The following is a 26,609-nucleotide window of genomic DNA, read 5'->3' as shown; positions in this document are numbered from 1 at the left end:
GATGCTGAAAGAAAGTGAGGGAAAAAAGGCGCAGTGAGGAGAGTGGGTGTGTCCTGTGTGATCCCTCCCTCCATATGGAGGTATAGATGGTGCAGGAGCAGCCTGCTGCATCCACAAGTCCAGTGTGCTGCACTAGTCCTGAGATCCTCCACCTCAGAGAAGTAGTCCAGCCACTCCAGACTCATCCACCCAGCTCACCCTCCAGGCTGCTGAGACTTCCCTCAACCGGCTCCACCTCAGGCTCACTGCAGAGACGAAGAAGAAGATGACGAGGATGCAGCAGCGCTCGCTCAGCTTTCCGGTCCTTCTCCTCCTGGTCTTCGTAGCTGGGATAGTTCTGTCTGGTCCCTCCGCCCCACGCAGGAGCAGAGGTTGGTGAAACCTCAGTCTGTCTGCTGGAAACGTCTTTGCTGCAGGCGTCAGTGTCTTTTTGCTTTGCAGGTGTCTTCATGAGGTTTAACTTCCACAATATCTTCACTGCAGCTCACTCTTACTTTTTTTAATGGATTTCTTTATCATCTGTATCTTCCATCTGCTAAATACATGCTGGGATAGGTTAGAAGGAAAATGCATCATATATTGTGAGATAGAATGAAAAGGATCAGGATGATGCAGGAACAGCTGGTTTGAAAGTGTTTATTCTATCAGCATGAAGCTCCCCGTGGCTGCAGATAACAGTATCAACAGTACTGTAGCTCCTGCTATCTGCTGACAAACGTTCCCCTGTTCAGCACATTTGGTTTAATGCAGCTCCACCCCCATGTGTGTGAGGGAAAGCTCTGCCTCTCTGCTGCGGCACACAGATGAAACCCGTGATGTTAAAGTGGAATGAATTCACACTCCTCTTTTGGTATATCTCTCCAGTCTGTTAAGCTCCTCTGAGACAAACATTCCTCGTTCATTTGGAGTTGGGAAGTCAATATTTAAGCCACTTGGCATCCCGAAGTGGATGGAATTGTTTGGAATAGTCCATTATTCACCCTTTCTGTTCTGTGCTGAATTAAACTGCAGTAGTTCTCTGGCCAAACCCCCAAAACAAAGCAGCTTCTTGAGCTAGTTAAAGGATTTGAAGAGATTTACATTCAGTAAGTGGATGATTTCACAGAATCATCTGATTCTCTAAACTTTGGTGGAAGCCCAGTCCCAGAGAGTGAAGTAAAGATGTAGCAGTGACGCCACCTGTCAGGCTTTCAGCCCGTCCCGATTAGAAAGTGTGAGGAGGAGTGTGTGTTTACAGCGCCTGTGGTGTCGCCACATCTCCTCAGATGAGCCGAGCAGACGCAGTGAAATAGGTCAGTCTCTGCTCACAGCTTTGATGAACCCATTTCCATGTTGGTGGGTCAAAGGTTAAACTTGTAGACAATTTGATGGGAGAGCTTTCCTGGAACTGAGCCCACCGGACAATCTGAAGAGCTCAAAAGTGGGTTTATTACTTTCATTTATTGCTTTTATGCAGGGCTCAAGACTCTCTTTTTTCATAGTTTCAGGCACGCTGCAGCACTCGTTACTGCTGCAGCTTTTCTAATGAAACACAGACACAAAAACACACACACACGTAATCGCAAATGTTGATGTTTATTCAAAATACCAACAGCATTATCAATAATATTACATCGACAAAGACAGAAAAGGTTACTAAAAAGTGGGTTTTATCACTATAGATTGAATTTACCAGTGAAGAAAGCTCAAAATGTAAGTAAAGGAAGACAAACCCAACCTGGTTCCGTCTGTAACTGTACCTGAAACCTGTGCGCCTTTAAAAACACCGACGGTGGTAAAAGTGAGTTGAGGTGAGCAGACGGCGTCGGGGGCGAGCAGCTGAAGCGGCTGCTTCCAGTGTGCAGCGTCAAGTTGGCTCTCAGACCGGTCTGAGTGTGCAGCTCTGGCTGCACGATCAAAGGGACTGTGTTTGTTTTTGCTCTGGGAGGAGATTTGAAAGTCTTTATCTCTTTTTGGGTGAAGGATGAAGCATGTTTTGCTGACAAGATGCTATTAAAAATTCTGTATGCCAAAGGGTTTTATGTCCATGTCTGTGTTCTCCGTTGTACATCTCTCTACAATAGGAGAACATATTCACCCCTAGTCCACTGGAGTTTACTAGAGGACCATATTTGTGCGCCAGAGCAAACTTGGCCTCCTGTCATGTGCAGATTAACGACAGTGAAACTCGGCAAGCGAAGGGAAAGCAGAGGGGCTCGGAGAACAAGAGACGTGAAATCAAAAGCACTTGAGAGCAAATCAGGGGGGATCCGGTTGATGGAGAGGCGTCTGGTGACACATGTAGGACAGCAGAGATTGAGTGAAGGAGGTGAGGAACGGGATAGAGAAGCGCCGGAGGCCGGAGGGAAAACAGCTGTTGCTCGGCTGAATCTGACATTGGGGGGGATAGATGGAGTGAGAGTGGAGCGACCTGCGTGGAGGCAGCCGAGGCGGGGCTCAGATGTGAGAGTGTAAACTCTGCTGCGGAGCCACAAGGTGAGGGGGGCGGATTCACCGCTCGGCGTTCACTCCCATGGCCGTGGATTTAGGTCAGCCCAGCTGTCGCTCCCTCGCTCGTGTCGGCGTTTCAAACCTCTGCTGCTCCAGCTGGCTCCGAGAGGTTTTCTCACTTCAAATGATTCCAACGTTATCCCAAGCAGCGCCATAAAAACATCTGTCCCTGTCTCCACGGCGAGGAGAGCCAAGCCTCCGCTCGGCGTTCTGAGTCCCAGGACAGAAACCCGAGAGGCCAGAGCGCTGCGGAGCGACGCTGAGCATGCTGAAGCAAGGTGGAGGTGTAGACACGTGTGAAGCTGGCGGTAGCTGTTCTTTTATTATAGACTCATTTGGTCATGGGGATTTACAGACTTCGGCTCTCGCCTGTGACGTCCAGCTGCGCCGACTCGAAACAAACTAACCCCTGAAATCTTCCCCTTTAGCCTGAGCCAAAAGGGGAAAGGTCACTTTCCTCTCCATGTAGTGGAGCTTCAGCTCTTTCTCCATGTATTTATAGTTTCTTTTTGTTCACACGTTAGTGTGAAAGCCCGTCATGACGTCAGTCTTTACTCTGTTTGTTAGAGCAGCTCTTCTCGTGAGAACCCAGGAGGAGGAAGAAGCTGCCAGCAGTCAGGACCCGTTCAAATCAGAGCCGCTTTTATTTACTGCACACACTCATGTTTCAGTGGTGATTTTTCAAAACTCCGTCAGGATTCACCGCGGCTGATGGGAGCTGGTGGGCGTTACACTGACAACCCCATTCACCTGGTGCCTTGCCCAGAGGACTGCTGGTCCCTGCAGATGATCCAGGATGAAGCTTTTCTGTTGCTCCTGCTCCACTCCAGGGGGAATGGTTATTGACTGGTGCACAACCTGCCAAGGTTATTGGCTGAGTGTGGTTGATTTGCTTGTTTTAGGTATTTAGTATTGTTTTGTGTGCTTCCTGGGGTGCAGGAGGAGATAAACTGCTCACACTGTCATGTTTCAATAGAGAATAGTCTGTAAATTCTGCCAGTTTCCAGTATGATGTACCTCTACAGGATGTTTCTGAAGGTGACTGCAGGTTATGTTTCAGTAGCAGTTTGTTTTTTTCTCTCTGGGTTTAATGCTCACTGCTCCAGATGTTTCACCATGATAGATCGGTTATGAGTGTGGACTGATAATGAGGCGATGGGCCCCGGGCTGGATGTGTAACGACACCCCCAGCTCTCATTCAGGACGAAACCCAGAGACATGACCACAGAGGACGGTCCTCACTGCTGGTTTTCCATCACTGTGGTCCGTTTGCTCGCTGATGATCCACTTTCCAGAGAGGCTGTAGGAGGAAGCTCTGCCTCTCTGCTGCCCTCAAACCATCCAAACAATGGCACCAAACAAACTTTTGCATTGGTAACTTTGTTCCTTTATAGCTGGAGGTAAATGTTTTCCCTTTGACCTGTAGATTATTGACATCAGCACTTTGATTGGATTGGTTGCAGGAGATTTTCTTAAGTTTATAACTCATCCTGAGTTGCCAGAAGTTTCCTAACGGTTCTTGTGCCCTGAGCTCCATCGTCTCCGTCTCGTTCTTCCTTCATTGGAAACATCGATGGGAACATCTCAGCAAACGCAGTTCTGATAGGAAAGGCATAGCTGGAAAAAGCATAAAGATATTTTTCAGATCCAGGGCTTCCCCCTCTCAGCGTCTGCTCGGCGTCAGGCGGCCGCTGGTTCCACTCTTTTATTTTTGTGCTGACGTTCGAGCCAAGGACGTTCGCTGTGCAGAGGAAAGACGGTTGTTTTAAACCTGGGCGACCATGAGGAACCTGCAGACACATTTGTGACTTTCACTGCAAGAAAGTCAAAAGAAGCAGAAGAGTTGCTGTAAAAGTATATACTTGGTATCAACAGCTCAGTCTTTATGATAACACGGTTCAAGAATGATGCAAATCACTGATTTAAAGCTCATTTAATGAGCTCAACCCTGTAAAAGACTTGAAACTTGTCCTCGGGGTTTTTCTGCCTTCACCCATAATCAGCTGCAGATCAGATTGAGATCCTGAATTGGATAAATCAGTAAAGAAGCTAAAACTGGACACGCTCGCTCTGTGATTCTCTCATGGCTGTTTTCCATGATGAGCTGTTGATGCTGCCCTGTACATCCATGTTCCCTGTGGACTGAAGTACTCTCAGTCTGCCCACCTATCGACCACATCGCCTCCTCACCTGTTTTAGCTCAGTGACGTTGTGTCGGCGTGAGACTCGTTAAATCAGCTGGATTTAAAACGCCTCATTTCCAATCTGCCTTAAGTAGGTCAATAGCAGAAACATCACGGTTTAGTTGAAAATGTATTTTGTATTTTATGTGTTTTTGCCTCGCGGAGAGCCAAGTGACTCTGGAGCCAAGATCCCAGACCAGGAAAAACCATCTGATGTGCAACTTGTCTTGATTTCTGGTGCATTAGGACCCACCCTCCGGTGCCTGGCCTCGTCTGACATCTGTCCCCAGGCTCTGCTGATTCCAGCGCCGTCCTGCAGAACAGTGATGTCAGTGTGTGTGTGTGTGTGTGTGTGTGTGTGTGTGTGTGTGTGTGTGTGTGTGTGTGTGTGTGTGTGACCACAGCCCTGCTGAGCTCACAGATTGTGATTTATTGAGAAACACTTACAGTCACAGCTCCAGTAAACCAAACAGATGCATTTATAAATCCTGTAAATGAGGGATAATCAACATTTATATATTCTTGTTATTTTCAGAGCTCCTATCGAAGAGGGAAGCTCGGCGGGGCAGAGCTCCAGGGCTCGGATCCGCTCAATAAAGCCGCGGCTATTCGTCGACTTTGACAGAAGTGTGGAATCTGGAAGGTCGTCCAGACCGTTAAAATGAAAACAGTTATTCCACCCAGCGAAGCATTTTTCAGCTTTTAATCTGTTTTTATCTTCGATCAGGCCTTCTGGTCTTATCATGCAGATCTTTTAGGGATTTTGTTTTCGTCGTTCTGACCACCAAGGTTCAGCGCAGCACCCGGGGTCAGTTATTGATTAGTTCAGGTAAAGATCTCCAGAACTCTGCCGAGCCGGTCAGAGCTTCACTTTGTGTTTGTGTCTGCAGACAGAAAAGCTCGTGCCGAGCAGCTGTTCTCAGTCTGCCGGTAAACAAAGGAAAATATGAGTTCCAGCACATATCAGACGTCGGGTTACCGTCTGCCGCCCGTCCAGAAGATTCTTTCTCATATTTGTGTCTGGAGAGCCGCCTCCAGTTTTGTCTGCTGTTGCTTCTCCATATTTTGGAGCAATATTGACAGCATGTCTAGTTTACTAGTTGTTTCTTTCTCACATCTTGATGTAGAAACCTTCCTGTGATTCCGTCTCTGAGTCGAGTGTGTTCAGCGTTTTGCTCCTGCCTCTCCAGTACGGCGCCAGAACATGAAAGTCCGGATCAGCGCCACAGCAGACACCATCGTGATGAAGTTCCTGCGGCCCAACGCCGACACCAAGCTGGAGGGCTACATCCTGGGCTACGGCAGCAGCATGTTCTCCAAACAGTTCATCCCGCTGCCCGAGGACGGGCGGCCGTACGTGTCTGAGATGGGTAGGGCCGGTCGCTCCGCTTCGGCCTTTCCGTTCACGCATTCACTGTCGAACTCAACGTCTGAGCACTCACGATCTGTCTCCAGACGCCGAGCCGAAGTACCTCATAGCTGTCCAGCCCATTCCCACCAACGAAGTGAAAAAGCACTGCACAGGTACAGCCAGACAGAAATACGACGACCAGGAACTGAATGTGAGCGAAATGCACATTCATTTAATTCAACTGTTCTTCTTCAGGGAAAGTTCAGCTGGAGAGGCCGCTGCACCTGGTGATCGGGTCGGTGACGCCCACCTCCGTCCTCCTGTCCTGGGGGACGCTGCTGAAAACCCCTTATGAAGGGAACATCATGGACGAGTGTCTGGAGGACGGGTGAGCTCGCCGCAGGGGAAGACAGTGGAAACTGAGATGTTCTGGCTGTGTGACGTTTTGATGGAGACAGGACTCTTAAAAACCGTTCAAACTGACTTTTTGATTCTGCAGTTCAGTAATAAACGACATCCTGTGAGTCTTACACAATGATGTGCACTTTACTGCACACTCCGTCCCATATGCAGAGTTTAAAAACAGAAAGATGACTGAAGCCATAATGACTGAACCAGACTGACGCACTGACTTCTCCTTTAAACCCTTTCTTGTGTTTTTTCTGCTCTGGCCTCACTATAGTCTGATAATCTGTCAACAGATGGTGGAATAAGTCTTTCTCTCGTGCAGACACATGTGTTTGCTTCAGAAACTCTGTGAAAAGAGATAAAAACATAAAAGACTCCCCAGAGTTTCTCCTGTTGCTCAGCTGCGGATCCAGAAGCGTCTGTTCACACGCATTTAGGGAAGGCGTCGGCCCACGCAACACATGTGACAGAGAGACAGAGATCCTCATTCTATAGACGTTTCCACTTGACTTTGAACATGTAGTTTCATCGAGGAGTATGTTTTCACCCATTCACTGACCTTAAAGCAGGTCGCAGAACAGAAATAACCAACAAGAAGAAGAATTTCTCTCCTGATCGATGCCTTTCTTATCGCCAACTGATTCCAGACACTACACGGTGCGCTACCGTGAGCGGAGCAGGAAGTGGAACTACCAGACCTGCCCCACCAGCGACACCGTCATCGACAACCTGAAGCCCAACACGGTGTACGAGTTCGGCGTGCAGCCCAGCTCCAAGGACGGCGCCGGGGCGTGGAGCAGGCCCGTCTTCCACAACATCAGCTCCTCGGGCGTCGAGGGTGCGTCTGATTTACCGCCAGGCTGCATGCGCTCGCAGTTTTTAATTAGTGCTTCTACCAGACAGAAAGTTGTTAATCTGTGTGTGTGTGTGTGTGTGTGTGTGTGTGTGTGTGTGTGTGTGTGAAGTACGTTTTATGACAGCAACAGGTTCACATGTGTTTCTGCTCTTCAGGGGAAAATAAACTGAAATGCTTCAACGTGTTATTAAATCTTTGCTCACTTGAAATGAAGAAAAGGTCAGAAATATCACAGCTTCATGAGTTTAAGCTCTTAATCTAAAGAAACAGGGTTTCTTATTACTCCAGGATAAAAAAGTGAAACATTTTCTCACATGAAAATCTCTTTGTTTTCTAAACTCTCTTTATTGTGTCTGTTCCTGCCAGACAGTCTGAGAGACTTTTTGTAATTTTGAGCTGACCTGAAGCGGTTTGCCTTTTCACAGGGTTTTTCACCTCTAATTTAATAGAAAAAATAGTTCTTTATGAGTGTTAAAGACGTTTTTCTTATATCCATACACAGAAAACATGAAACAAGATGAAACAAAGCCCATTTGAAATGCAGTTTCTTTGCTTTTTACTGTTTCCTTTGAGCAGATTTACTCATTCTTCTCTTGTGTTTGCAGAGAGGCTTGTCAGGAAAATCTTCAAGCGTCCCATCACCGCTGAGGTGTGTATACGTTCCCGTCTGAACAAGGCCAGATATTTACACACTAACTCATTAATATGTGTGGCTGTGAAACGACACGGTGGTTATATCTAGAACAGGATTGTCACGACGTTCCAATCAGGCCACAAAATATAGACTGTATTAGTATTTATCATGATTTTCTGGTGAAATTAAGTTAAAATATGAAGTAGAGTATGGTTACGCAAGACAAGACGACACAGGAGCGTCTCCTGTTGGGTGTGTGGAGTCCAGTGGCAGACTCTCAGCGAGCCTCTGCTCTTCTCAGGGTTGGTTTGCCTCGTTAATTTTCCATCCAGCTGCTGAGTGGAAACGGTATCAGAGCAGCCAGGGGAGGCCCGGCCAGCGGGAGCAGCCTGGAACCGGCCGCCTCCCGCCGTGGGGCGAGACGGAGAGCTGATCGATAGGGGATGGGTCGGACGGATCAGGGAGGAAGCAGCTCTGAAACGAGCCGATTGAGGAAAGGTGGCACGGGGGTTTTCAGACGGGCCGCTCCGTCACGTGCCGCTGGAGCCGAAGCCATAAAACACTGCAGCTGTTAGAGGTTCGCCACGGGGCTCGCCGTTCCACGGGGAAACTCTGAATCATGAGGTTCTTCTTTACCAACTCGACATGGAACACAAAGCGTGGAGTTATGTAACACGGGAGAAGAGAGGCTGCTGAAGCTTTGACTTGAGATGATTCCAGAGGCTAACGAGCGCTTCCTCTCTTTTATCTCACAGAAGCCCTTGACGCCGGGCCCCCACTCCTTCCCCTTCTCCCCCCAGCACGGTAAGCCCCGGGCTCTCCCTCTCGCCCCCTGAACCCGATTTATTACAGAAACAGAAGTTTTATGATGTACCATAATTTATTACTGCTCAGCAAATGTCTGTTTCAGTCCTTCTCACTGACCCCTGCTTTAAGACTCCGTCTCGGAAGAATTTTAACTGGAGATCTGATTTTTCATTTGTCTTGCAGACCGAGCCTCACCGTATCAAATCTCACTGCTTCAGTGTCCGTTTTTCTGTTGGTTTACTGCAGTCAAAGACAATAGAGCTGTTTGTAGACTGTCTGATTCCAGGTTCTGCTCACAGCAATGCACTCAACAGACTGCGCACACTAAAAGTGCATTGCTGGGATTTTTATGCTCAAAAATAATCTTTTCTACGCTGTAGTTATTCATTTATTCTTCATGCATCTCAGTGTGTTTGTTGATTTCCTCCAGCCTGACTTCCAAAAAGGCAGATCCTTACTGTGATGAGCAGACTAACTGCTTTAAATGAAGATTTCCTTGGCAAAAATGAACCTTTATAAGTGTAAAAAAAAGAGTAATGACCCAGAGTCAACACCGTGTTCCAAACCTCAGCTCCACAGTACTCAAAATTTCAGTCAACTTTTGCTGTTTTGGATGAAATGAGGTATAAATGTCAAACATTAATGTTTTATGGACGCTTTGTTGTTGTGATTTTTATTTTCTCTCCTAGGAATGAAGGCGACGGCGGCCCGAGGTTTATGTCCTTGACTTTGATTTCTGTTTTGTCCTTTTGTCAGTTCTCCATAACAAGACCCAGGGCAGACAGCCCTACTCTCGGATCATGGTCCCACAGACCACTCTGGGTAATGACTTTTTCAAACTGAGTTCAGAGGTCAGAAAGAGCTCTGGACTTTACATTCCCCAGTCCAAAAAAAAAAAAAAAGAAAAATGTAGGGAAGCGTTTCGAAAACGTAAATAACGACGCGATGACGCTCATGAACCTACATTTCATCCACATTAGGACATGAATTACATGTTCTTTGTTGAAATTAAGACATTTTAACATTTCATGTAAACTATTTGCTCTATTTAAATTCAATGGCACACTTCAGGTCATGTTTACTGCTTTGTAGAGTCCATTCTTCTAGTAATAAGAGTGTGTGACACTCTGTGTGTGTCCTGCCTGGGAACTGAGGACACAGTTTGCTTGTGATTTGCTTGTTTATGTCTGGTGTTGATTTTACCTTCTCAAAGGACCAAAAGAGCTTTGTTTGCCAGAGATTGCAGCTACGATATGCCAAACATAACCACTGGTGGGAAGTTTGAGTTAGAGACAAGCCAGTTTCGCGTTTGGACTCTTCGACAATGCCTCTTTGTTGTATTGGACGCAATGTGCGGTTTAGATTTTTCCCTGCAGAGATACTGAGGACCTTAATGGGGAAAGACGCTGGGGAAAAGCTGATGAGGATCTCACACTGCTCAGTCCTGATGGTGCCTTCCCAGATGTGCAGGCTGAGCGTGCCATGAGCAGAAATGCAGCCTGATGTTAGCGGAGATGTTAGCTGTTAATGTGTGCCGACAACAAGCTGGACTGTCTGCTCCTTTTAGTTTGCCGGATTCCTGTTTGCAAGAAGTCTCAAAGTCCCACTTCGCCTCGGCCCTTTAACGGCGGTGGTTTGGGATTGTGGTCACGTATGGTTTCTTCTCTGCGGGGCAGCAGCTTTAGGTTACATTTGTGAATTGCACAACTGCCTGGGGTCACAGAAGGTGATTTCTGGAAGTGTTCCTCGGCTTGGTTTTCCAGTGCAGAATGATATCTGGTTTTATTGCACAAGACGTCTAAAACCACATTAGCTGTTGTGCTTCAAGCCTCCTCCAGAGCGATGCCCGCCGCCTTGCGGAGGAAGGTTCATTCCTTCTTTAAGTTTCTGATCAGAGGTGAAGGTCAGGATGCAAACTTACCAGTAAACAGAGAGTTCTGCTTTGCAGGAATGGTAAAATGTCTTTTAATGCCGGATTGTTGAAATGTAGGTTTTTGAGATTCGGACCAAAGCAGTTTTCATCCATTTTCTTGTTTAAACTGGGGTTTATAGCTGACTATTTTCCCTTCCTCACTTCTCCACCACTATCCTGCAGGAAATCTTAACATTCTTTCTTTTTTTAATGCACCATTTGCACTATTGACGTGTACTCTCTCATTCTGCAGGACATGAGGTGATAACGTTTCTCTCAGGTCTGCTAACATGCATTATATTTCTCAGCTCCAACCACAACTACTAGACAGGAATCTCTGTCCACCGCCAGGCCCACACGTCCCCCTGTGGTCTACAAACAACCAATCGGTAAACACTGAAACACGGCTCATTTCTGGATCCTCCGTGGCTCTGTGTTGATAGGTTCAGTGCATTCTGATGTAGAGGCTGTTAACGCTTTACGGTGTCTCTTTTTCAAGGTTGCATGGGTGAAAGTGGCATGCTCCTGGTGAGTTCGGTAGCTAAAGCGGCCCCTCGGTGCCCACTGGCTGGCCTGTGGTGCTGAGAAGGTTGAAAGCAGTATCAGTCCTGCCAGAGTCTCAGATGCATCTGATTTTTTTTGTGCTTCAGTGTGTAATTTCATTGGAGTTTGGTTTTTTGATTCCAAGGTGTCAGTTTCAGGATTAACAGTATGATTCAATCATGCTTTACGATTAGAAAACTGAGGCTTTTGCAGGCAATGCAGAGTAGATGGTAATAGTGTGAAACATGCATGAATATATTGCATGAAGCAGACATTTCTCTCCCTCCAGCAGGAACTTCAGCAGGACCTGTCTTAATGCCTTTTCCTTCATCTTCAGGACATTGTCTTTCTGTGTACCTGTTTCTCTCATCAGTCGTTTCAAACAGAGAGTTTGGTAAATACAAGTCTGGATATGTAAGTGTGGAGCTGATTAGGCCAGCTGGTTCATGGGATGTTAAAGATGAACCCATTAACTTTAACATTAAGACACAACATATGACACAGTTCCTTTGCTGAATGTTTTCACGCCGATAAAAGACTTGCTTTCACATTTATTCTCTTTTTTCTTGAATCCTCTGACTGAGGTGAAAACGTGATCAGATTGAACAACCAATTTTGAATGGTCCATCAAATTCCTGCAGCAAGCCATCAATCAACAGCTATTAAACCCTCATGTGTCTTAGCCTCTTAGAGGCACAGCCAATGGATTTGGATGGCCATCACTCACCGGCGTCCTGAGCATCGCGGCCGAGTCTGTCTGTAGTAACACGGTTGTTACATTGTGAATAACTCCATATGGTCTCCCTGCCTTTGAAATTGGACCCATTCTATTGAAATAATGCCAGCTAGATGTTATTGCATAACCACTGCTTGCATTGGACCAGTGAGGTTTTGAGCCAGTGGAGTTCAGATCCTTCACTTTTTTTTAACCATTCATTAGGTGATAAAATAATAATTTTATTTCATATAATTATTGTTACATGTGAAATTGAATATTCTACTGAGGTATTTGTGGCTTCATAGCCATATTTTCTTCTTTCTCACACAACTCAGGAGGAGAACACCTTGCCAGGCCCAGCTTGCCTCCTTCCTTAGAAGTTCCAGTAACTCCAAAGGTTCAGCCTCAACTGCACAAAACAACCACCATGGCAACTGTGCCCATGGCCAAAGAAATTCAGGAGAAAAAGAAAGGGCATTCCCACCAAAATCCCCTGTCCAAACCCTCTGGAAAATCTCAACCGAACTCCCACGTCCAACTGCAGTATCGCTTACCAAAGCCCCAACCCCAACCCCAACCTCATCCCCAACCCAAACCATCTCAATTACCTCCTCAACTAATGCCCAGTTTAAATGATTCATTTTTTCCAAAACCCTACACTCAAACAAAATCACTCCCCCAGTCAACAACACAGCCAGACTCACTGACCAAACCACAACCCAATACCATGCCACCCAGACCTCAGACCCCCAAACAGCACCAACCAGCAATCCAGTCCAAAGCTCAGCCCCAACCACAACCTCAAAATTCACAGTCAACACACCACACCGAACCTAAACCCCAAACAACAGCCCTGCCCAAACTTCATTACCAATATCTGCCAACAACAACCCAACCCAGACCTCAGATAGAAGCAAAACACCAAACAATTCCGCCTAAACATCAGACCAAAGCACTGTCACAAGCAACAACCCAACCCAGACCTCAGACCCAAGCTTTTCCACAAACGACAATCCAACCCAGACCTCAGACCCAAGCTTTTCCACAAACGACAATCCAACCCAGACCTCAGACCCAAGCTTTTCCACAAACGACAACCCAACCCAGACCTCAGACCCAAGCTTTTCCACAAACAACAACCCAACCCAGACCTCAGACCCAAGCTTTTCCACAAACAACAACCCAACCCAGACCTCAGACCCAAGCTTTTCCACAAACAACAACGAAACCCAGACCTCAGACCCAAGCTTTTCCACAAACAACAACCCAACCCAGACCTCAGACCCAAGCTTTTCCACAAACAACAACCAAACCCAGACCTCAAACCCAAGCTTTTCCACAAACAACAACCCAACCCAGACCTCAGACCCAAGCATTTTCACAAACAACAACCAAACCCAGACCTATGACCAAAGCACAACCACGAACAACAATCCAGTCCAGACGTCGGACCCAAGCACAATCACGAGTAAAAACCCAACCAAGACCTAAGACTAAAGCAACAACCCAACCCATACCTCAGACCCAGGCACTACCACAGACAAAAATCCAACCCAAACTTCAGACCCAGGCACTACCACGGACAACAACCCAACCCAAACTTCAGACCCAGGCACTACCACAGACAACAACCCAACCCAAACTTCAGACCCAGGCACTACCACAGACAACAACCCAACCCAAACGTCAGACCCAGGCACTACCACAGACAACAACCCAACCCAAACGTCAGACCCAGGCACTACCACAGACAACAACCCAACCCAAACGTCAGACCCAGGCACTACCACAGACAACAACCCAACCCAAACGTCAGACCCAGGCACTACCACAGACAACAACCCAACCCAAACTTCAGACCCAGGCACTACCATGGACACCAACCCAACCCAAACCTCACATCCGACTGCTATCCCAAACGACCCAACCACAGCTCCAAACAACAACCCAGCCTAAACCACATAACCAACAACGTCATAAAACTACAATCCATCCCATACTTCAAAACCACCCACAACCCCAAACAACAGAACTGTCGCTATACCTTACCAAACCACAATCGACAACATCACCACATCCCAAAATACAGACCCGCCCTCTGTCACAAGCTGAGCCAGACACTCCATCTACAGTTCGGAATCAAATCCCAGCAGAAACTCAACCAAAGTCAACAAAAGCAAAGGCTGAAATTAGCTCCAAGTCGCAGGCTAAGGCTCAACCTACACCTAAAACAAAATCCAAGCTCACGCCACAATATAAACCCAAGCAGGAGCCCAAGCCCCAGCTGCCATCCCAACCAAAAAAACAGCCGAAGCCTCAAACACAACCTCAACCAAAAAAGCCGCTGAAGTCTGAACAACCACATGAGTTTAAAAAGCAACCAAAACCTCAGCCAAAGCCCAGAACTAGAGACCCACAGCCTCAGCTTCAGCCTCCATTGAAGGCCCAGTCCCAAACCGAACCTCCACCCAAGCCCCAACCACAGCCTCAGCCTGAGCTTCAGGTTCAGCCTCAGACCAGGACCTCCTCTGATCCCACCAAGGTTGCCTCAAGGCAGTCAGTCCCAACTGGTAAAGACACGATTAAGCTTTAATCAGGACCCTAGTAGAAGTAAACATTTTAAAGGAGGCATATTCAATTCATATTTGCTTTGTGTTTTCATTGAGTTATTTCGGAAGAAAAAACATGTTCAAAACTGAGACACTGTTGATGTGGTCAAGGTCACTAAAGGTCATTTTTGTAATTGTATGTTTGAATTATTCTCTTAATTGACATAATTTAGAAACCAACTGTCCTTTTGACTCTGACAAGAGTAGATTATGCCTCCTTTAAAAGTCAAAATTATCATCATATTATACACTTATGAGTAAATTATCCAAGATAAATAGAGTTTTCTTTCATACAGCTCCTAGTCCACCAGAAGAGGGCAAGCCTCTACCAAGACCTGCCCTGGCTACAGAGAAAGCTGGTAGTTCTAATGATGGTAAACGCCATGATGAGCTTGTCCCATTACCATCTCTGCTTTTGTCGTCACGCCACGTGGAACACGGTCGTGTTTCCACCGGGTCCAAACGTTGGATGATATCACCGCTTCCCCATCTCCGCCTCCATCCTGCCACCCCACACGCCCCCACCCTGTCGCTGTCCCTGTCTCCGTATGTGCCTCCATTATCAGCACAGCACACTCCCGTCACCCCTGCCCACTCACAGCCGGAGCAGTTTTCGCTTAGCTTTGGGTCTCGTTTGTGTCTCTTCCTCTGTCACTCCATCCATCGTCCACTGTTCCACGTTCTGTTTAACTGCTGTGCATTCTCATTTATTCCATCCAGGTGAAGCTTCCGAGCTCCGAAGTGGACGTCCTCTAACTTTCAGCTGCGTTTTTGCCCGTCTAGGTGCCAGCGTGCTCAGGTCTTCGGTTGCTGAAGCCCCCCGTTCTCCCGTTAGCCCATCAGTTACAGCAGGAAGAAACGCCACCCTGTCTCGCGGCCGGGTCCCTCCTCCCTCTACTAATCTTGGTGTCAGACCATTCTCTCCATCCAAGCCAGTCACCTCTTCTCACAGCTCCAACACGCCTGGCGGTAAAGGAGTACTCACTTTCTCCCTGAGCAGCTACTTCAGGCCATCCTCTCCTTTTACCTGCCTTTCATGAGAAACTCGTGGCTTTTGATTTAGCTCAGTGAGCTGCGATGAATGCATTTCCTCTCCTTTCCGTGCTCTCCTCTGCTTCACCTCCTCTTTCGGTACATATGCTCCCCACGCTCCGCCACATGTGCTCGGTGTGTATTTCACACCTTTACCACGAGCAGCAGTGGCGTCTCTGGGGTCAGGATCGTTAACATGATTTACGCTCGCTCTCGCTGGCCAGGTGGGAAGTCTGGCCGCGGCGCCGGCCAGGACGCACCACATTCTACGTCGGCCGTGCCAAGTTAAGCACTGTGCAAACAATCCAGGCTCCAGCCGCTCTTTTCTCTCCCGCCGTATCTCTGTCTCTTCGACGCACACGTCCGCGCTCGAGAATGAGCGATGGAATCCACAGACACACACATGAAGTAATTGTTTTTATAATTATATTCCCACAATATCTGGTGGACCGGGTTAAATGTCCGCCGCTCTTAACTGTAGCTGAAGTCCAAAGAGTTCTCATGTTACCTTCCTCCTTTTTGGTGTTGGTATGTTTGACATCATGGCCCTCTGCGTTCATTTTATTTTTTATAACGGACCTTTCTCTCCTTCCAACAGCCAGTGGGGCGCATCATAAGGGCAATGCTCTTCATAAACCTGGGGTGTGGTCCAAAGAGAAACCTGGTAAACACAAACCAAGTTAAGCAGCTTTCAGTGTTTCACTAACCAAAGAGGCACGGTTCCATTCGGCCACACTGGCCTGTGCTTCTGTCACGTTCCTCTCGCGCTCTGTGATTCCTGTCTGCGGGTGTGACGTTGTGTCTGGTCAATGTCTGTGTGGTCTGATTCCTGCAGCTCCACTGGCTTCTACCTGACTGAGGCTGAAGCCATATATACTAATGATTTTGGCATATGGAACTCTAATCAGCTGCTTGAAATCAATTTAAATAAAGTTTAGCGTGCTGGTTGGGCCAGGTAAATGTATCCTGAGCCCTCTTTTTGTTTTGTTTTTTCTCTCGGTCACTCGTATCGGTTCCATTCTGCCAGGCTGGCTCAGTTCATTGAGAGTAATTGAATCCATGTCAAGCAGAAATGCAAACCACGTCTGGACCACATGCATTAATGGAGACACTGCTTGCTCCGTCTTGCTTCAGTCCCGTGTCGCAGCTGGTGTGTGTTATTTCTGGAAACTTGGACAGTTTCAGAGGTCTTCAAGGAGTCGCACGGCTCTCTGGAAGCAACTCTACACAACTGAATCGTCCTTTCCGCCTGCCACCCTGCACATCCATGCACAAAGCTCCCTGTGACTGCACTTAAAAAACACACACACACACACACACACACTTCTCTTCTTTTGTGAAGTCAGTGACATTCAACCAAATATTACTGCCTCTCGGACCACAGAGAGCTGTATTGTAGAAGTGAGTACGGCGTGTGCCGCTGGCGAGGAATTACAGCGTCTCAACAACAGTTTTATAGAGCTCTGCTTCACACTGGCATTTCGGCTTGAACTGGGTTCAAAGCTGAGCTTATATGTGGGATGCAGGTGTCCGTCCACGAACCCCGTCCGCCAAACCGAAGCACGCGTTGCGAAAGCATGGACTGCGGAGATGTGAGGCGCTGGTATGTATCTCAGTGGGAATATTTTTCTCCACCGGCCATAAATCTCTCTGTTTTGGTTGCATATATTCTCACATTCTCGCCCTGGAGATGAAGTTATCTGACAGAAACCAGCGCTCGCGCCACCGAAGGCTGTTTTAAATCACAGAGCTGAGTCTCTGGCGTTTTGGCACCCGAGAGGCCGGCCTCGCTCTTTGAGGGGCTTTATTGAGAGACGCCAAACACACCTGCCGTGGAAACCGTAGAGTGTGTACCCTGCAGACGTGCTGTGGAGGTGCTCGTCTTAACGACCGCCCGCTTAACCCTGGTGCCGCGGCTCCTCATTCTCCTCGTGTTTGTGTGTTTTATCGCCGCCCCGGCGGTGAGCACATGTTTGCCGTTAGCTGACGGTGAGTCAGAAGGTCCTCCTCGCTGGAATCCTCAGGGTTAATCAGGAAGACTCAGTGACAGATGTTGTTATGGTTCGTCTTTGTATCGTCAGCTCTTTTCTCTCGGTTGTAAATGCCTGAGATCAGTGATTTATCCCGACCCGGGGGAGGTCAGCCTGACAGAGGAGGAAACAAGTCCAGCGCGAAGATGTCCTGGCCCGAACACACCGACAATTACTGTATCTTGTCAGTCGAACAACTTTAAATGAATCATCAAGATAAGAAATGATGCAGTGCAATGAGAACGGATATTCATGACATGAAGATCAGTTCTCAAGCTGGGGGATCAGATAGCAAACGTTTCAAAGGAAATGTTTCTCAACCCTGTCTGAGTATTACAACATTCTCATGATTTAGATTTTTGGGCAGCGCTGTTTCACAACAGAGCCGGGCTCTGAAGAAATCCTGGTCGTTGGGTTATGCGGTTCCCTGGTTCATTCCTTCCGCCTGGTTAACCAGCTGGGTAAAGCCAGTGTGGGCGCCATCACTGTTATCATTACCGCTTCTGGTGTGAAGGGCGTCGCTGGAACTCTTTGCTGGTGAAACTGGCTCGAGAGCCAAAGCGATGTTTCATCGTTTGTGAGTCAAACATCTCAGTTTTTGACCTGCTGCCACGGGTCCTTTTTATTTTCAAGATAGCTCAGTTATTCTAAAAGGGGATTTCAGAGTAAGCCGCTGGAGCAGCGGCGGCTCTGACGTGAGTTTATATTAGTCATAGGTTGAGTTATTGTCCTGTGGCAGCGCTTACAGATGGACTCGGAGACAGTTCACATGCAATCCGCCTGGCTGCTTGGTTGTTGCTTGTGTTTTTGCCTGTCTGTTCGCTCCCTGCTCCGGCAGACTCTTGCCCTCCTGAACGTCTTCCTCTTCTCCAACCTGACGTCTCTCCGTCTCGTTTCATTAATTAACGCTTGTTTTCAGTTTTGCATCTCCTCTCCAGTGTGGAGAACCTGCTACCTGTCGGTTCTAATCCGTTAATCTGAAATGGACTCTTCTTTCCCATGATCCCCAGCAGTTCTGCGCCCTCCTGTCCCTGGCAACAAGAGACCCAACCTGGTGGGAAACCCCAGTGACCGCGGGGAGGGCAACAGTGCTGGATGTACGTGGAGCTACAGTATATTCTCCTTTTAACCGCTCACACACGAAAAGCTTCGTCTGAGCTGCCTCCTGAGTTTAAACGTCAGATCAATCACGTTCTTGCTAAACGCTCTCACACAAAGACTGGAAGAAACTGCTAGTTTGACTCCATCCAAAGGCAACAGAAACCACCGGCAGGCAGCAGAGACTTCAGAGAGTCTTTGAACGCAGCTCTGAAGCAGCGATTGCCTCCTGCCACAGATCTGCTCCCTTCTTCATTCCATCAAACAGCTTCTCGTGTTTCCACAGAGATATTTGCACATCCTTGAACTCAGCAGTTTCCAAAGTTAGGAGGGCCGGGTTCCTCGGAGGGCTCGGCCCCTTGGCCCCTTGGAAAGCGACCTGTCAACCTCACCTGTCCAGGTTCACAGTTTATGACTAGAACATGTGATGCAAAGCAAAAGAATAGTGTAGGATCAGTAAAGACTTCAAACTCTGATTGATGATTGCTGGTAAATGTTCTTGTTTTGTTCAATATGGCGTCATGCAAACTCTCTCCAGTCTCTGTGGGAAGCTTTGTATTCAAATAGGAAAATGATATCAGTCTTTTCATCTAATTGTCGGCATGAAAACAAATGAGTGTTTTCAAAAAAAAGATTGAGCTGCTCCTTCAATGTTTGCCAAGGCTGAAGGAAACGGGACTCGTGCGCCTCGCTGACACCGCCTAATGAGCAGCGCTGCTTCCCCCGCCGATAAAAATCTGTAATTCTACATGTTGTTTCATTTTCTGAATGATGCTCGCTAACCTCTGTTTCAATCGCCCCGCAAGCATTAAATCTTCTTTGTTTATTAGTCCCACATGCATTTGTCTCCTGAGCAACCCGAGTTCCCTTCCACATTTTTTCCACAGGATCCAGCAGGCTTTAGTGCGTTGATGTCCTTCCCAGTGCGGGAAGCCACCTTCAGCTGTCTTCTGCACGCAGAAAGGGGCTTCTGCCGCTCTCACAAACATCTTGCTTTTGACTTTGTGTTGTGGGCTTTAATGCACAAAGCAGTTTAACCCTGCTCGTCTCAGCTGTCTCAATGTGTGTGTGTGTGTGTTTGTGTGTGTGCGCAGCCGGGCATCTCGGCAGATGTATCCCAGCGACCCTTTCTTCCTTTTAAAACAGAGATATTACTCAGCGAGCGATCTCTGATCTCTCGGCAGCCAGGAAAAGGCCACTGAGTTGCTCGGTGCCGATGGCCAGAGCAGATGGATCGCAACTGTGCACGACTGTGAGTCAGATGATGAGGGAGAAGCACTGATCTCTCCTCCTCCTCCTCCTCCTCCTCCTCCTCCCTGTCCTCAGATAAACCCATGGATCTGAAACAAGGAGACAAGGAGTCCATCTTGAAGAGATTCCCTCTGGTCACGGCCAAACCGAAGCAGGAGCGCCGGCAGCAGACGACCACCGCGGCGCCTGCGCTGAACAGTAAACGACGTGTTTTCTATACGTTACGTCTTGCTGAGGATAATTTGAGGTTGAAGCAGCTTTTCCAGCGACGGAGAGCAGGATATGTTGTGCGATGCAGCTCGCAGGTGTGTAAACTGTAAAGATGAAGGCAGAAAGACGGGAATAGAAGTTGAGCGTTGAAAGAGTGTGAGTGCGGCCAAGGCAGGTGCTGGGCCGACTGGAGGCTGACCCGGGCCGGAGCCAGAGCCGTAAAACCGAAGACAGAGAGCGCAGCCAGGGCCTGCTGGCACTGCTCGCTGACCCCAGATCTGCTCTATTGTTTCCTTTTCAGCCACTCGCTTTGACATTTATGAAAACTCCTCCATATTCAGGCCTCTGCCTGCATCAGACGTGGACTTCATGGGAAAGAAGCGTTTCGTGGGTGAGGCTCCAGCATCGCACCTCCAGCCTCAGAGACGCCGTCTGGAATCCCCGTCAGCACGAGATGACTCCCGTTTCTCTCTCTTCAGCTCCACATGTGATCTACAAGACGGATAAGAAGCCCGAGGAGCCGTGCTCCATCACTTCCTCCCTCACCTACTTCCCCGACGAGGAGGGCAGCGACCAGAACGTGACCGGCCCCCCCCGGGTCCCCCCGTCCAACCTGACCGTGGTCACGGTGGAGGGCTGCCCGTCCTTCGTCATTCTGGACTGGGAGAAGTCCGACAACGAAACCAGAGGTGCGTAAACACGACCAAAACCTTGTTTTCATGTTCTAACCGTCGGGACAATCTGACCTGCGTTGTTTACTCCGCCGTCGCCGTAACAAGAAGGTGGATGACGTTAGGAAACCATGTGCCACACGAGTGTACCCAATAAAACACAGAACAGGGTGTACTGCTGTTGTTTGGGTGTTTAGGTCAATTTGAGGTGACTTATTGACTCTTACATTGATCACCCACGAGCTGGAAGAGAAGCAACGCTGGATTGAGGCAATAAACATGTTGTTATTGGCAAATCTCATTTGTAAACCAGAACAAACAGTTCACGTTCCCCCTCGTAAAAGTGAAATAAAACATGCCTGTTATAAGTAGGTCAGGCGTCCGGGACTCTTTTATCCATTTCCTAAAACAAATATTTTTGCTTCAAGTTTTCGTCATTCATCAAACTATCACATCATGCAAAATCTGTTTAAGCCTCAATCTCTGCTTTTAAAACTCCTGATGGGATGTTTTTCCTTTTTTCTCCCTTCAGAGTATGAAGTTGTGTCGACAGCTAAAGGGCCGAACGGGCAGCAGGTGTCGATACTGACCACCAACCAGACGCACACGGCCGTGGAGAACCTCAAACCGGAGAGCAGGTACGCTCTCCGGCTCAGCCGCTCGCTTCCCAGCTGCTCCATGACCCTTGTTTCGTGTTTTCAGAGGGAGAATCTGCAGGTTTGAGCATTTATATCTTTGCTAAACAAACACCATGTGTTGATCAGATCCAAACAACGGAGCGGCGCTCGGCAACAGCGACGCTCTCCTCCAGCATTTCTGCAGATTCACTTAAACTCTTGCACCCGATATGCAGGAACCCGAGTTTGGTTTTGCACATTTGAAAGTGCCAAAGCGAACGAAGAGTCTGGGGGGATCTGGGTGGAGTGGGTCACAAGGCTTTTAATTAGATTTGAGCATCTGGACTTCCAAACCTCACCAGAAGTCTCCCCTGGGCTGGATTTGTTCGGCGGGCCTCTGCCAGCACATCTGAGCGCAGCACGTGGAATAACCATCAGCTCTCTGTGTGTTTGTGCGAACCCATTCTTAGCTGTCAGACGCATGAAAATATTATGCATCCCACCTCTGGAGGGAGAAAAGAATCCAGAACAAAACGTACTCGGAGCGCTCTTTCTTTTGTCTTGCATGCTTGAAGATATCCTGTTGGCTTTCCTGTTTGCTTTCAGTTACGAATTCAAAGTGACGCCGAAGAACGAGCTGGGGAGCGGACCGTCCACCGAGCCCGTGTCCTTCAGCACCGAATCAGGCGAGTGAATCCTGCAGGATGTGTGCACGTGCAGGGGGGAAATGTCAGACTAAATACGGCTGATCAGGCAGTGATTAGACGCTTCGCAGCGCAGGAGGCGGCCGATTATTAACATATTAGAACCATTGTTAGTCTAATCACTCCGACACGGCGCCGGGATCCGACTGATTAAGACTGGAGGGCCTCGTCAGCCCAGCAGATTTCTCCTGAGACTCGGTGATCAGAGTGAAGCAGCCGATCGGCTGATCGGCCGCTAACAGAGCGACAGCAGGCGAGCGGGGACGGTTCGACCGGCCGGACTGGCCTCCTGCCCTCCTGCAATCAAAGCTCGGCCTGTTGGGGTTAAACAGTGTGAGAACTCTGCCAAACAGGCTCCGAGACAAGTCTGGGCTTTGTCGAGCACGGTCTCACGAGTGCGTGTTGATTCTGAGTCACTCTCATGGCTTTACTGACTCGTGCCTCTCCCTGGTGTCTGCAGCGGATCCGCGAGTGAGCGAGTACGTCTCAGGTGAATTCTCTCTTTTTTCCCTCTCATCAAAGTTTCCCGGCTCGCTTGAGCTGGTTTTGATTCTCCTTTTAGATCCCGATTAAAACACAAAGCGGCGCATTAAAGCTTTCCTTCCTCGTCTCAGGCAAAGACGCCATCTGGACCCAGTTCCCGTTCAAAGCCGACGCCTACTCCGAGTGCAACGGGAAGCAGTACGTGAAGAGGACTTGGTACCGGAAGTTCGTGGGCATCCAGCTGTGCAACTCGCTGAGATACAAGATCTACCTGAGCGACTCGCTCAACGGTATTATTCACGCGCCGCAGCTGCCAGCAGCAGCCTAGAAATCACTTCTAACAATATTATCTTAGAAATGTTGGCGAGAGCCTGCATGAACTCCCTTCAGTTCTGCATGTTCTGCAGCGATATTACAGATATGAGCTCAGACCAGAAATATCCCCCTATTGATGCCTTACAAAAGCTTTGCTAAAAAGACTTCGAAAATTCTGCTCCAATCAAGAGAAATCCAGTTTTGTTGCAGCTAAATGTTAATATTGGATTAGTTTAAAACATAGCAGTCCAACAATTGTTCCAGCATTAGCTTTAAACCTCATTAGCAGTAATAGCGTTCATTAAAGAAATGAATGCCATCAGCAAATTTACTGATTCCGTAAAAATAAAAACCCAACAACAACGTGAAAATAACAGTTGATCATATCAGAAAGCCGAGACTCAACATAAAACTCCCGAACAGCAAAACGCAACACAAATCTCTGTTTATGTGCTGCGAATATGTTGAGGACGCGCCAACATTTTTAGACTTTTCAGTAATGAAATGCGTCTTGATCTGCCAAAATACATGTGGAAAGTGGTGAAATCATATTTGGCCTCCAGAGCTGCCAGGCGTACCCACATGCATCGCTCCAGTGAAAATACACACACTTGTGTTTTTGAGAAAAAAAGATTAGAGCAGCTGAACCTTCAGCAGGGATCACGGTGAAGATTCTATGATAGTTTCGAATCAGAAAACAATAGAAAGTAAAAATAAACTAAACTGAAAATAAGAAGCAGGCAGTCGTTTGGCTGGTTTTTATATGAAACCCTTTAAAATCCATGTGAACGACGCTGTAACTCAAGATCAGGGACGAGACAACAGTAGTGAGGTTCTGGCCTGATGACAGAATCTACAGAGAGAGCAGATCCAGAGTCAAGCCAATAAAGACCAACACAGATCCTGTGAATATGAGAGATTTGTTCTCTTTCCCAAGGCTGCGAGAGACGAGTCTGCTCCTTCTTTTAAGAGAAATATCGCAGCTCGCTCTGGGCAAACCTTTTCTTGTGTGTGTGATTGGTGGAATAATGCAGAAACACACACATCTACCTTCGGTGACTCGCTGTACCTTTTCAGACTAAAAGGAAACCATTCCTCGACTGCATTGAGGTTTCCATCAGAAGAGGCACCGTTTGCATCGTAACCAGCTCGTCTCTCTCTGCAGGGAAGTTTTACAACATCGGCGACCAGACGGGCCACGGCGAGGACCACTGCCAGTTCGTGGACTCCTTCCTGGACGGCCGGACTGGAAGTCAGATGTTCGCTGACCAGCTGCCCAGCAGACCAGGTACACAGCGGCTCGCTGACCGGCTGATCCTCCTCCCGGTCCCGTCGGACGACCTCTGACCCCTCCTCTGCCCCTCAGGGTACTTCAGAGCCATGAGGCAGGAGCCGGTGAACTTCGGGGAGATCGGGGGAAAGTCCCACGTGACTTACGTGGGCTGGTACGAGTGTGGAACGCCCATCCCCGGGAAGTGGTAGGACCCCCTCCTGAAGAAGACCCCAGGGGGCCTTGCAGGGAGGGGGGCCTTCCTCTACGCCGCCACGGACACTGACTGTCTGAACCCACCCGCTGTCCAGGGTGGGACCCGCTACTGGACTATTAGGTGCCACACAACACTCTCCGGAGTGCATCTGTAACAACATCACTTCTCTATTTATCAAGCGAGGGACGAGAGAACGAACCAAATCTTTGAATATAAAGTAACCGCGGAGGAAATGTTGGGAAGCTGGCTCCCAAAGTGGAATAACTTGTATGATAATATTTATCAAGGGATGGTTATTGAATTTTCTGTGTGTGCTCAGGCTTTGGAGACGAAAACGTACAAAGAAAAAAAACCAACAATGTTCCAAACACTTGTGTTGCGCGTCAGTGGGCGCACCCATTGGAGAAACGAGGCTTTCGTTGTACATGTGAAGAGTAAAATACACACAGACATGCAGAATGGACCTTCTGCTGGCCCTAAGGGATTCAAAGCAGCTGCAGTTTGCACAGTATTAAACTTTTGTTCATATATGTATATTGGTGTGAAATACAGCAGATTTACAGTTGGATGCATTTCAGGTAAAACCCTCCGATCGATCAGACGGCGTTCGCCAAGCGTCGGTCGGAAAGCCGCAGCTTGAGCCCAGCTTTTGTATGGGGCCACTTGGAAACAAAAGAGTTTTGTATTTTTAATGCCAATGCATTTGTGTCCTGTATGTTAAAAAAAGGAATAAAAATATATATGAAAAATGTAAATAATTGAGTTTGTACTTCAATACGAAGCTTGTTTTGTTGTCATTTCTGCATCTTTAATGAAAGGATTTACTTTATTTTTATCACCACAACTCTGTTATTTACGACTACTCATTTGTTTTTATGGCCAAAGAAAGATTTGCCAAGTTGGGAAAGTTGCAGTTAATTTTTTGCAGTTGATGAAAGAAGAAAAGAGGAAGAAGGCTGACCCGGACACCCAACACTGAATCGAAAACAGACCCAGACTTTAAATTTGATGTGGAGTCTTTGATGCTGCCCGCCTGATCCCAGGAGCGATGCCGGTCCGCTCCTCGGTGGCAAGGCACCGGGGAGGGACGAGACTCGTCACACTCCTCAGCCTCCCTGGGAAAGTCTTTTCCAGGGTACTGGAGAGGAGGATTCCACCGGTAGCCGAACCTCGGATCCAGGAGGAACAATGCGGTTCTCGTCCTGGTGGTGGATCACTGGACCAGCTCCAGACCCTCCATAGGGGCTCGAGGGTTCGTGGGAGTTCACACAACCAGTCCACATATGTTTTGTGGACTTGGAGAAGACGTTCGACCGCGTCCCTCGTGGGGTCTTGTGGGGGGTGCTTCAGGACTCCTTAGACCAGTGGTGTCAAACATAAGGCTGGTGGGCCAAAACTGGCTCCAACCTGGTCCATTAAACCAACAAGCAAACGGTGAATATTTCATTGATTTTTTTTAAAAAACAAATTGCTTCAGAGTGATGGAAACAACAGAAGGCAGAGACCTGAGCTGAGATCTGGACTCTGCCCGGTCTTTAACCAACTAGCCTCGAATACTAACTAGCGATGCTGATCACCAACAGTTTAAGCTCAGCCTGTTCATCTTAATCCAACATGTCGAGCCGTTAGTGAAGAAGTGTGAGTTTGTCCTGCACAGCATCTTTCACTATTTACATGGTGATCTAAGTTCGGCCACTGTTTGCCTGGTAACCAGCAGGGACTTCAGGAAAGCTACGAGTTGGTTAGACCATCTTGTGTTGAACTGCAAATTGCTGTTTGTTGGACGTAATGTGGTTTGTGGCTTCAGCCTTTTTCATTTCTGTCATAAAAGGTAATCTGGCTGGCAGCCCATTGTTCCCGATGAGCCATAACATTATGACCTGATGTGGCTCTGATCTAAACATAATTTAATAAAATGCTATCAGAGTATTGATGACTGTGGACAAACATCTACACAGTCACTTCAATCTGGCAGCGATAAGCTGGAAAGCAACATTACACTCATTCCTCTAAATGGTCCTTAATAAGTCGGCGCTCTCTACTCTTCTCACTCAGCGAGACAGTTCTGACAGGAAAAGACGAACCGCTACTCCCCTGCCACATGTCCCAGCCAACCACAACCCACAGGCAGGAAAACAAAATAGAAATACCAGCATTACCGCGGTTTTCCAGATCTGGGTGGAGGAGAAGGCGAAGGAGA

At 47.9% G+C, this 26,609-nt stretch overlaps 1 protein-coding gene across 4 annotated transcripts; it reads left to right on the top strand.

Annotated features, from left to right (window-relative positions):
* Positions 1-130: 130 nt before the first annotated feature.
* On the top strand, positions 131-25,152 carry abi3bpa (ABI family, member 3 (NESH) binding protein a). Of its 4 annotated transcripts, none has more exons than XM_030112460.1 (23): positions 131-371; positions 5,864-6,043; positions 6,129-6,197; positions 6,280-6,412; positions 7,080-7,270; positions 7,894-7,937; positions 8,678-8,726; positions 9,486-9,551; positions 10,950-11,030; positions 12,238-14,472; positions 14,808-14,885; positions 15,295-15,480; positions 16,142-16,207; positions 18,587-18,670; positions 19,998-20,120; positions 20,434-20,523; positions 20,612-20,821; positions 21,336-21,441; positions 22,027-22,106; positions 22,585-22,614; positions 22,739-22,897; positions 24,088-24,210; positions 24,289-25,152. In XM_030112460.1, the coding sequence occupies exons 1-23, from the start codon at positions 266-268 to the stop codon at positions 24,402-24,404; spliced, it is 4,605 nt and encodes a 1,534-aa protein (XP_029968320.1). In that variant the 5' UTR covers positions 131-265; the 3' UTR covers positions 24,405-25,152. The 4 variants fall into 4 exon arrangements, with proteins under 4 accessions (XP_029968320.1, XP_029968319.1, XP_029968321.1 ...); XM_030112459.1 differs by having other exon boundaries at positions 18,584-18,670; XM_030112461.1 differs by lacking the exons at positions 12,238-14,472; positions 14,808-14,885 and having other exon boundaries at positions 18,584-18,670.
* Positions 25,153-26,609: the final 1,457 nt, after the last annotated feature.

Source organism: Salarias fasciatus, chromosome 16 (assembly GCF_902148845.1).
Source record: "Salarias fasciatus chromosome 16, fSalaFa1.1, whole genome shotgun sequence".
Classification (NCBI taxonomy): domain Eukaryota; kingdom Metazoa; phylum Chordata; class Actinopteri; order Blenniiformes; family Blenniidae; genus Salarias; species Salarias fasciatus.
Note: the sequence above shows the minus strand (reverse complement) of the source record. Positions and strands in the feature narration are given on the sequence as shown.

Excerpts from the sequence above, each read along its gene's own strand:
- abi3bpa (XM_030112459.1), top strand. The coding sequence starts at position 266 with ATGACGAGGATGCAGCAGCGCTCGCTCAGCTTTCCGGTCCTTCTCCTC. Across the intron at positions 11,031-12,237 it reads GGTCTACAAACAACCAATCG|GAGGAGAACACCTTGCCAGG; the intron begins GTAAACACTGAA and ends CACACAACTCAG. Across the intron at positions 14,886-15,294 it reads AGCTGGTAGTTCTAATGATG|GTGCCAGCGTGCTCAGGTCT; the intron begins GTAAACGCCATG and ends TTGCCCGTCTAG.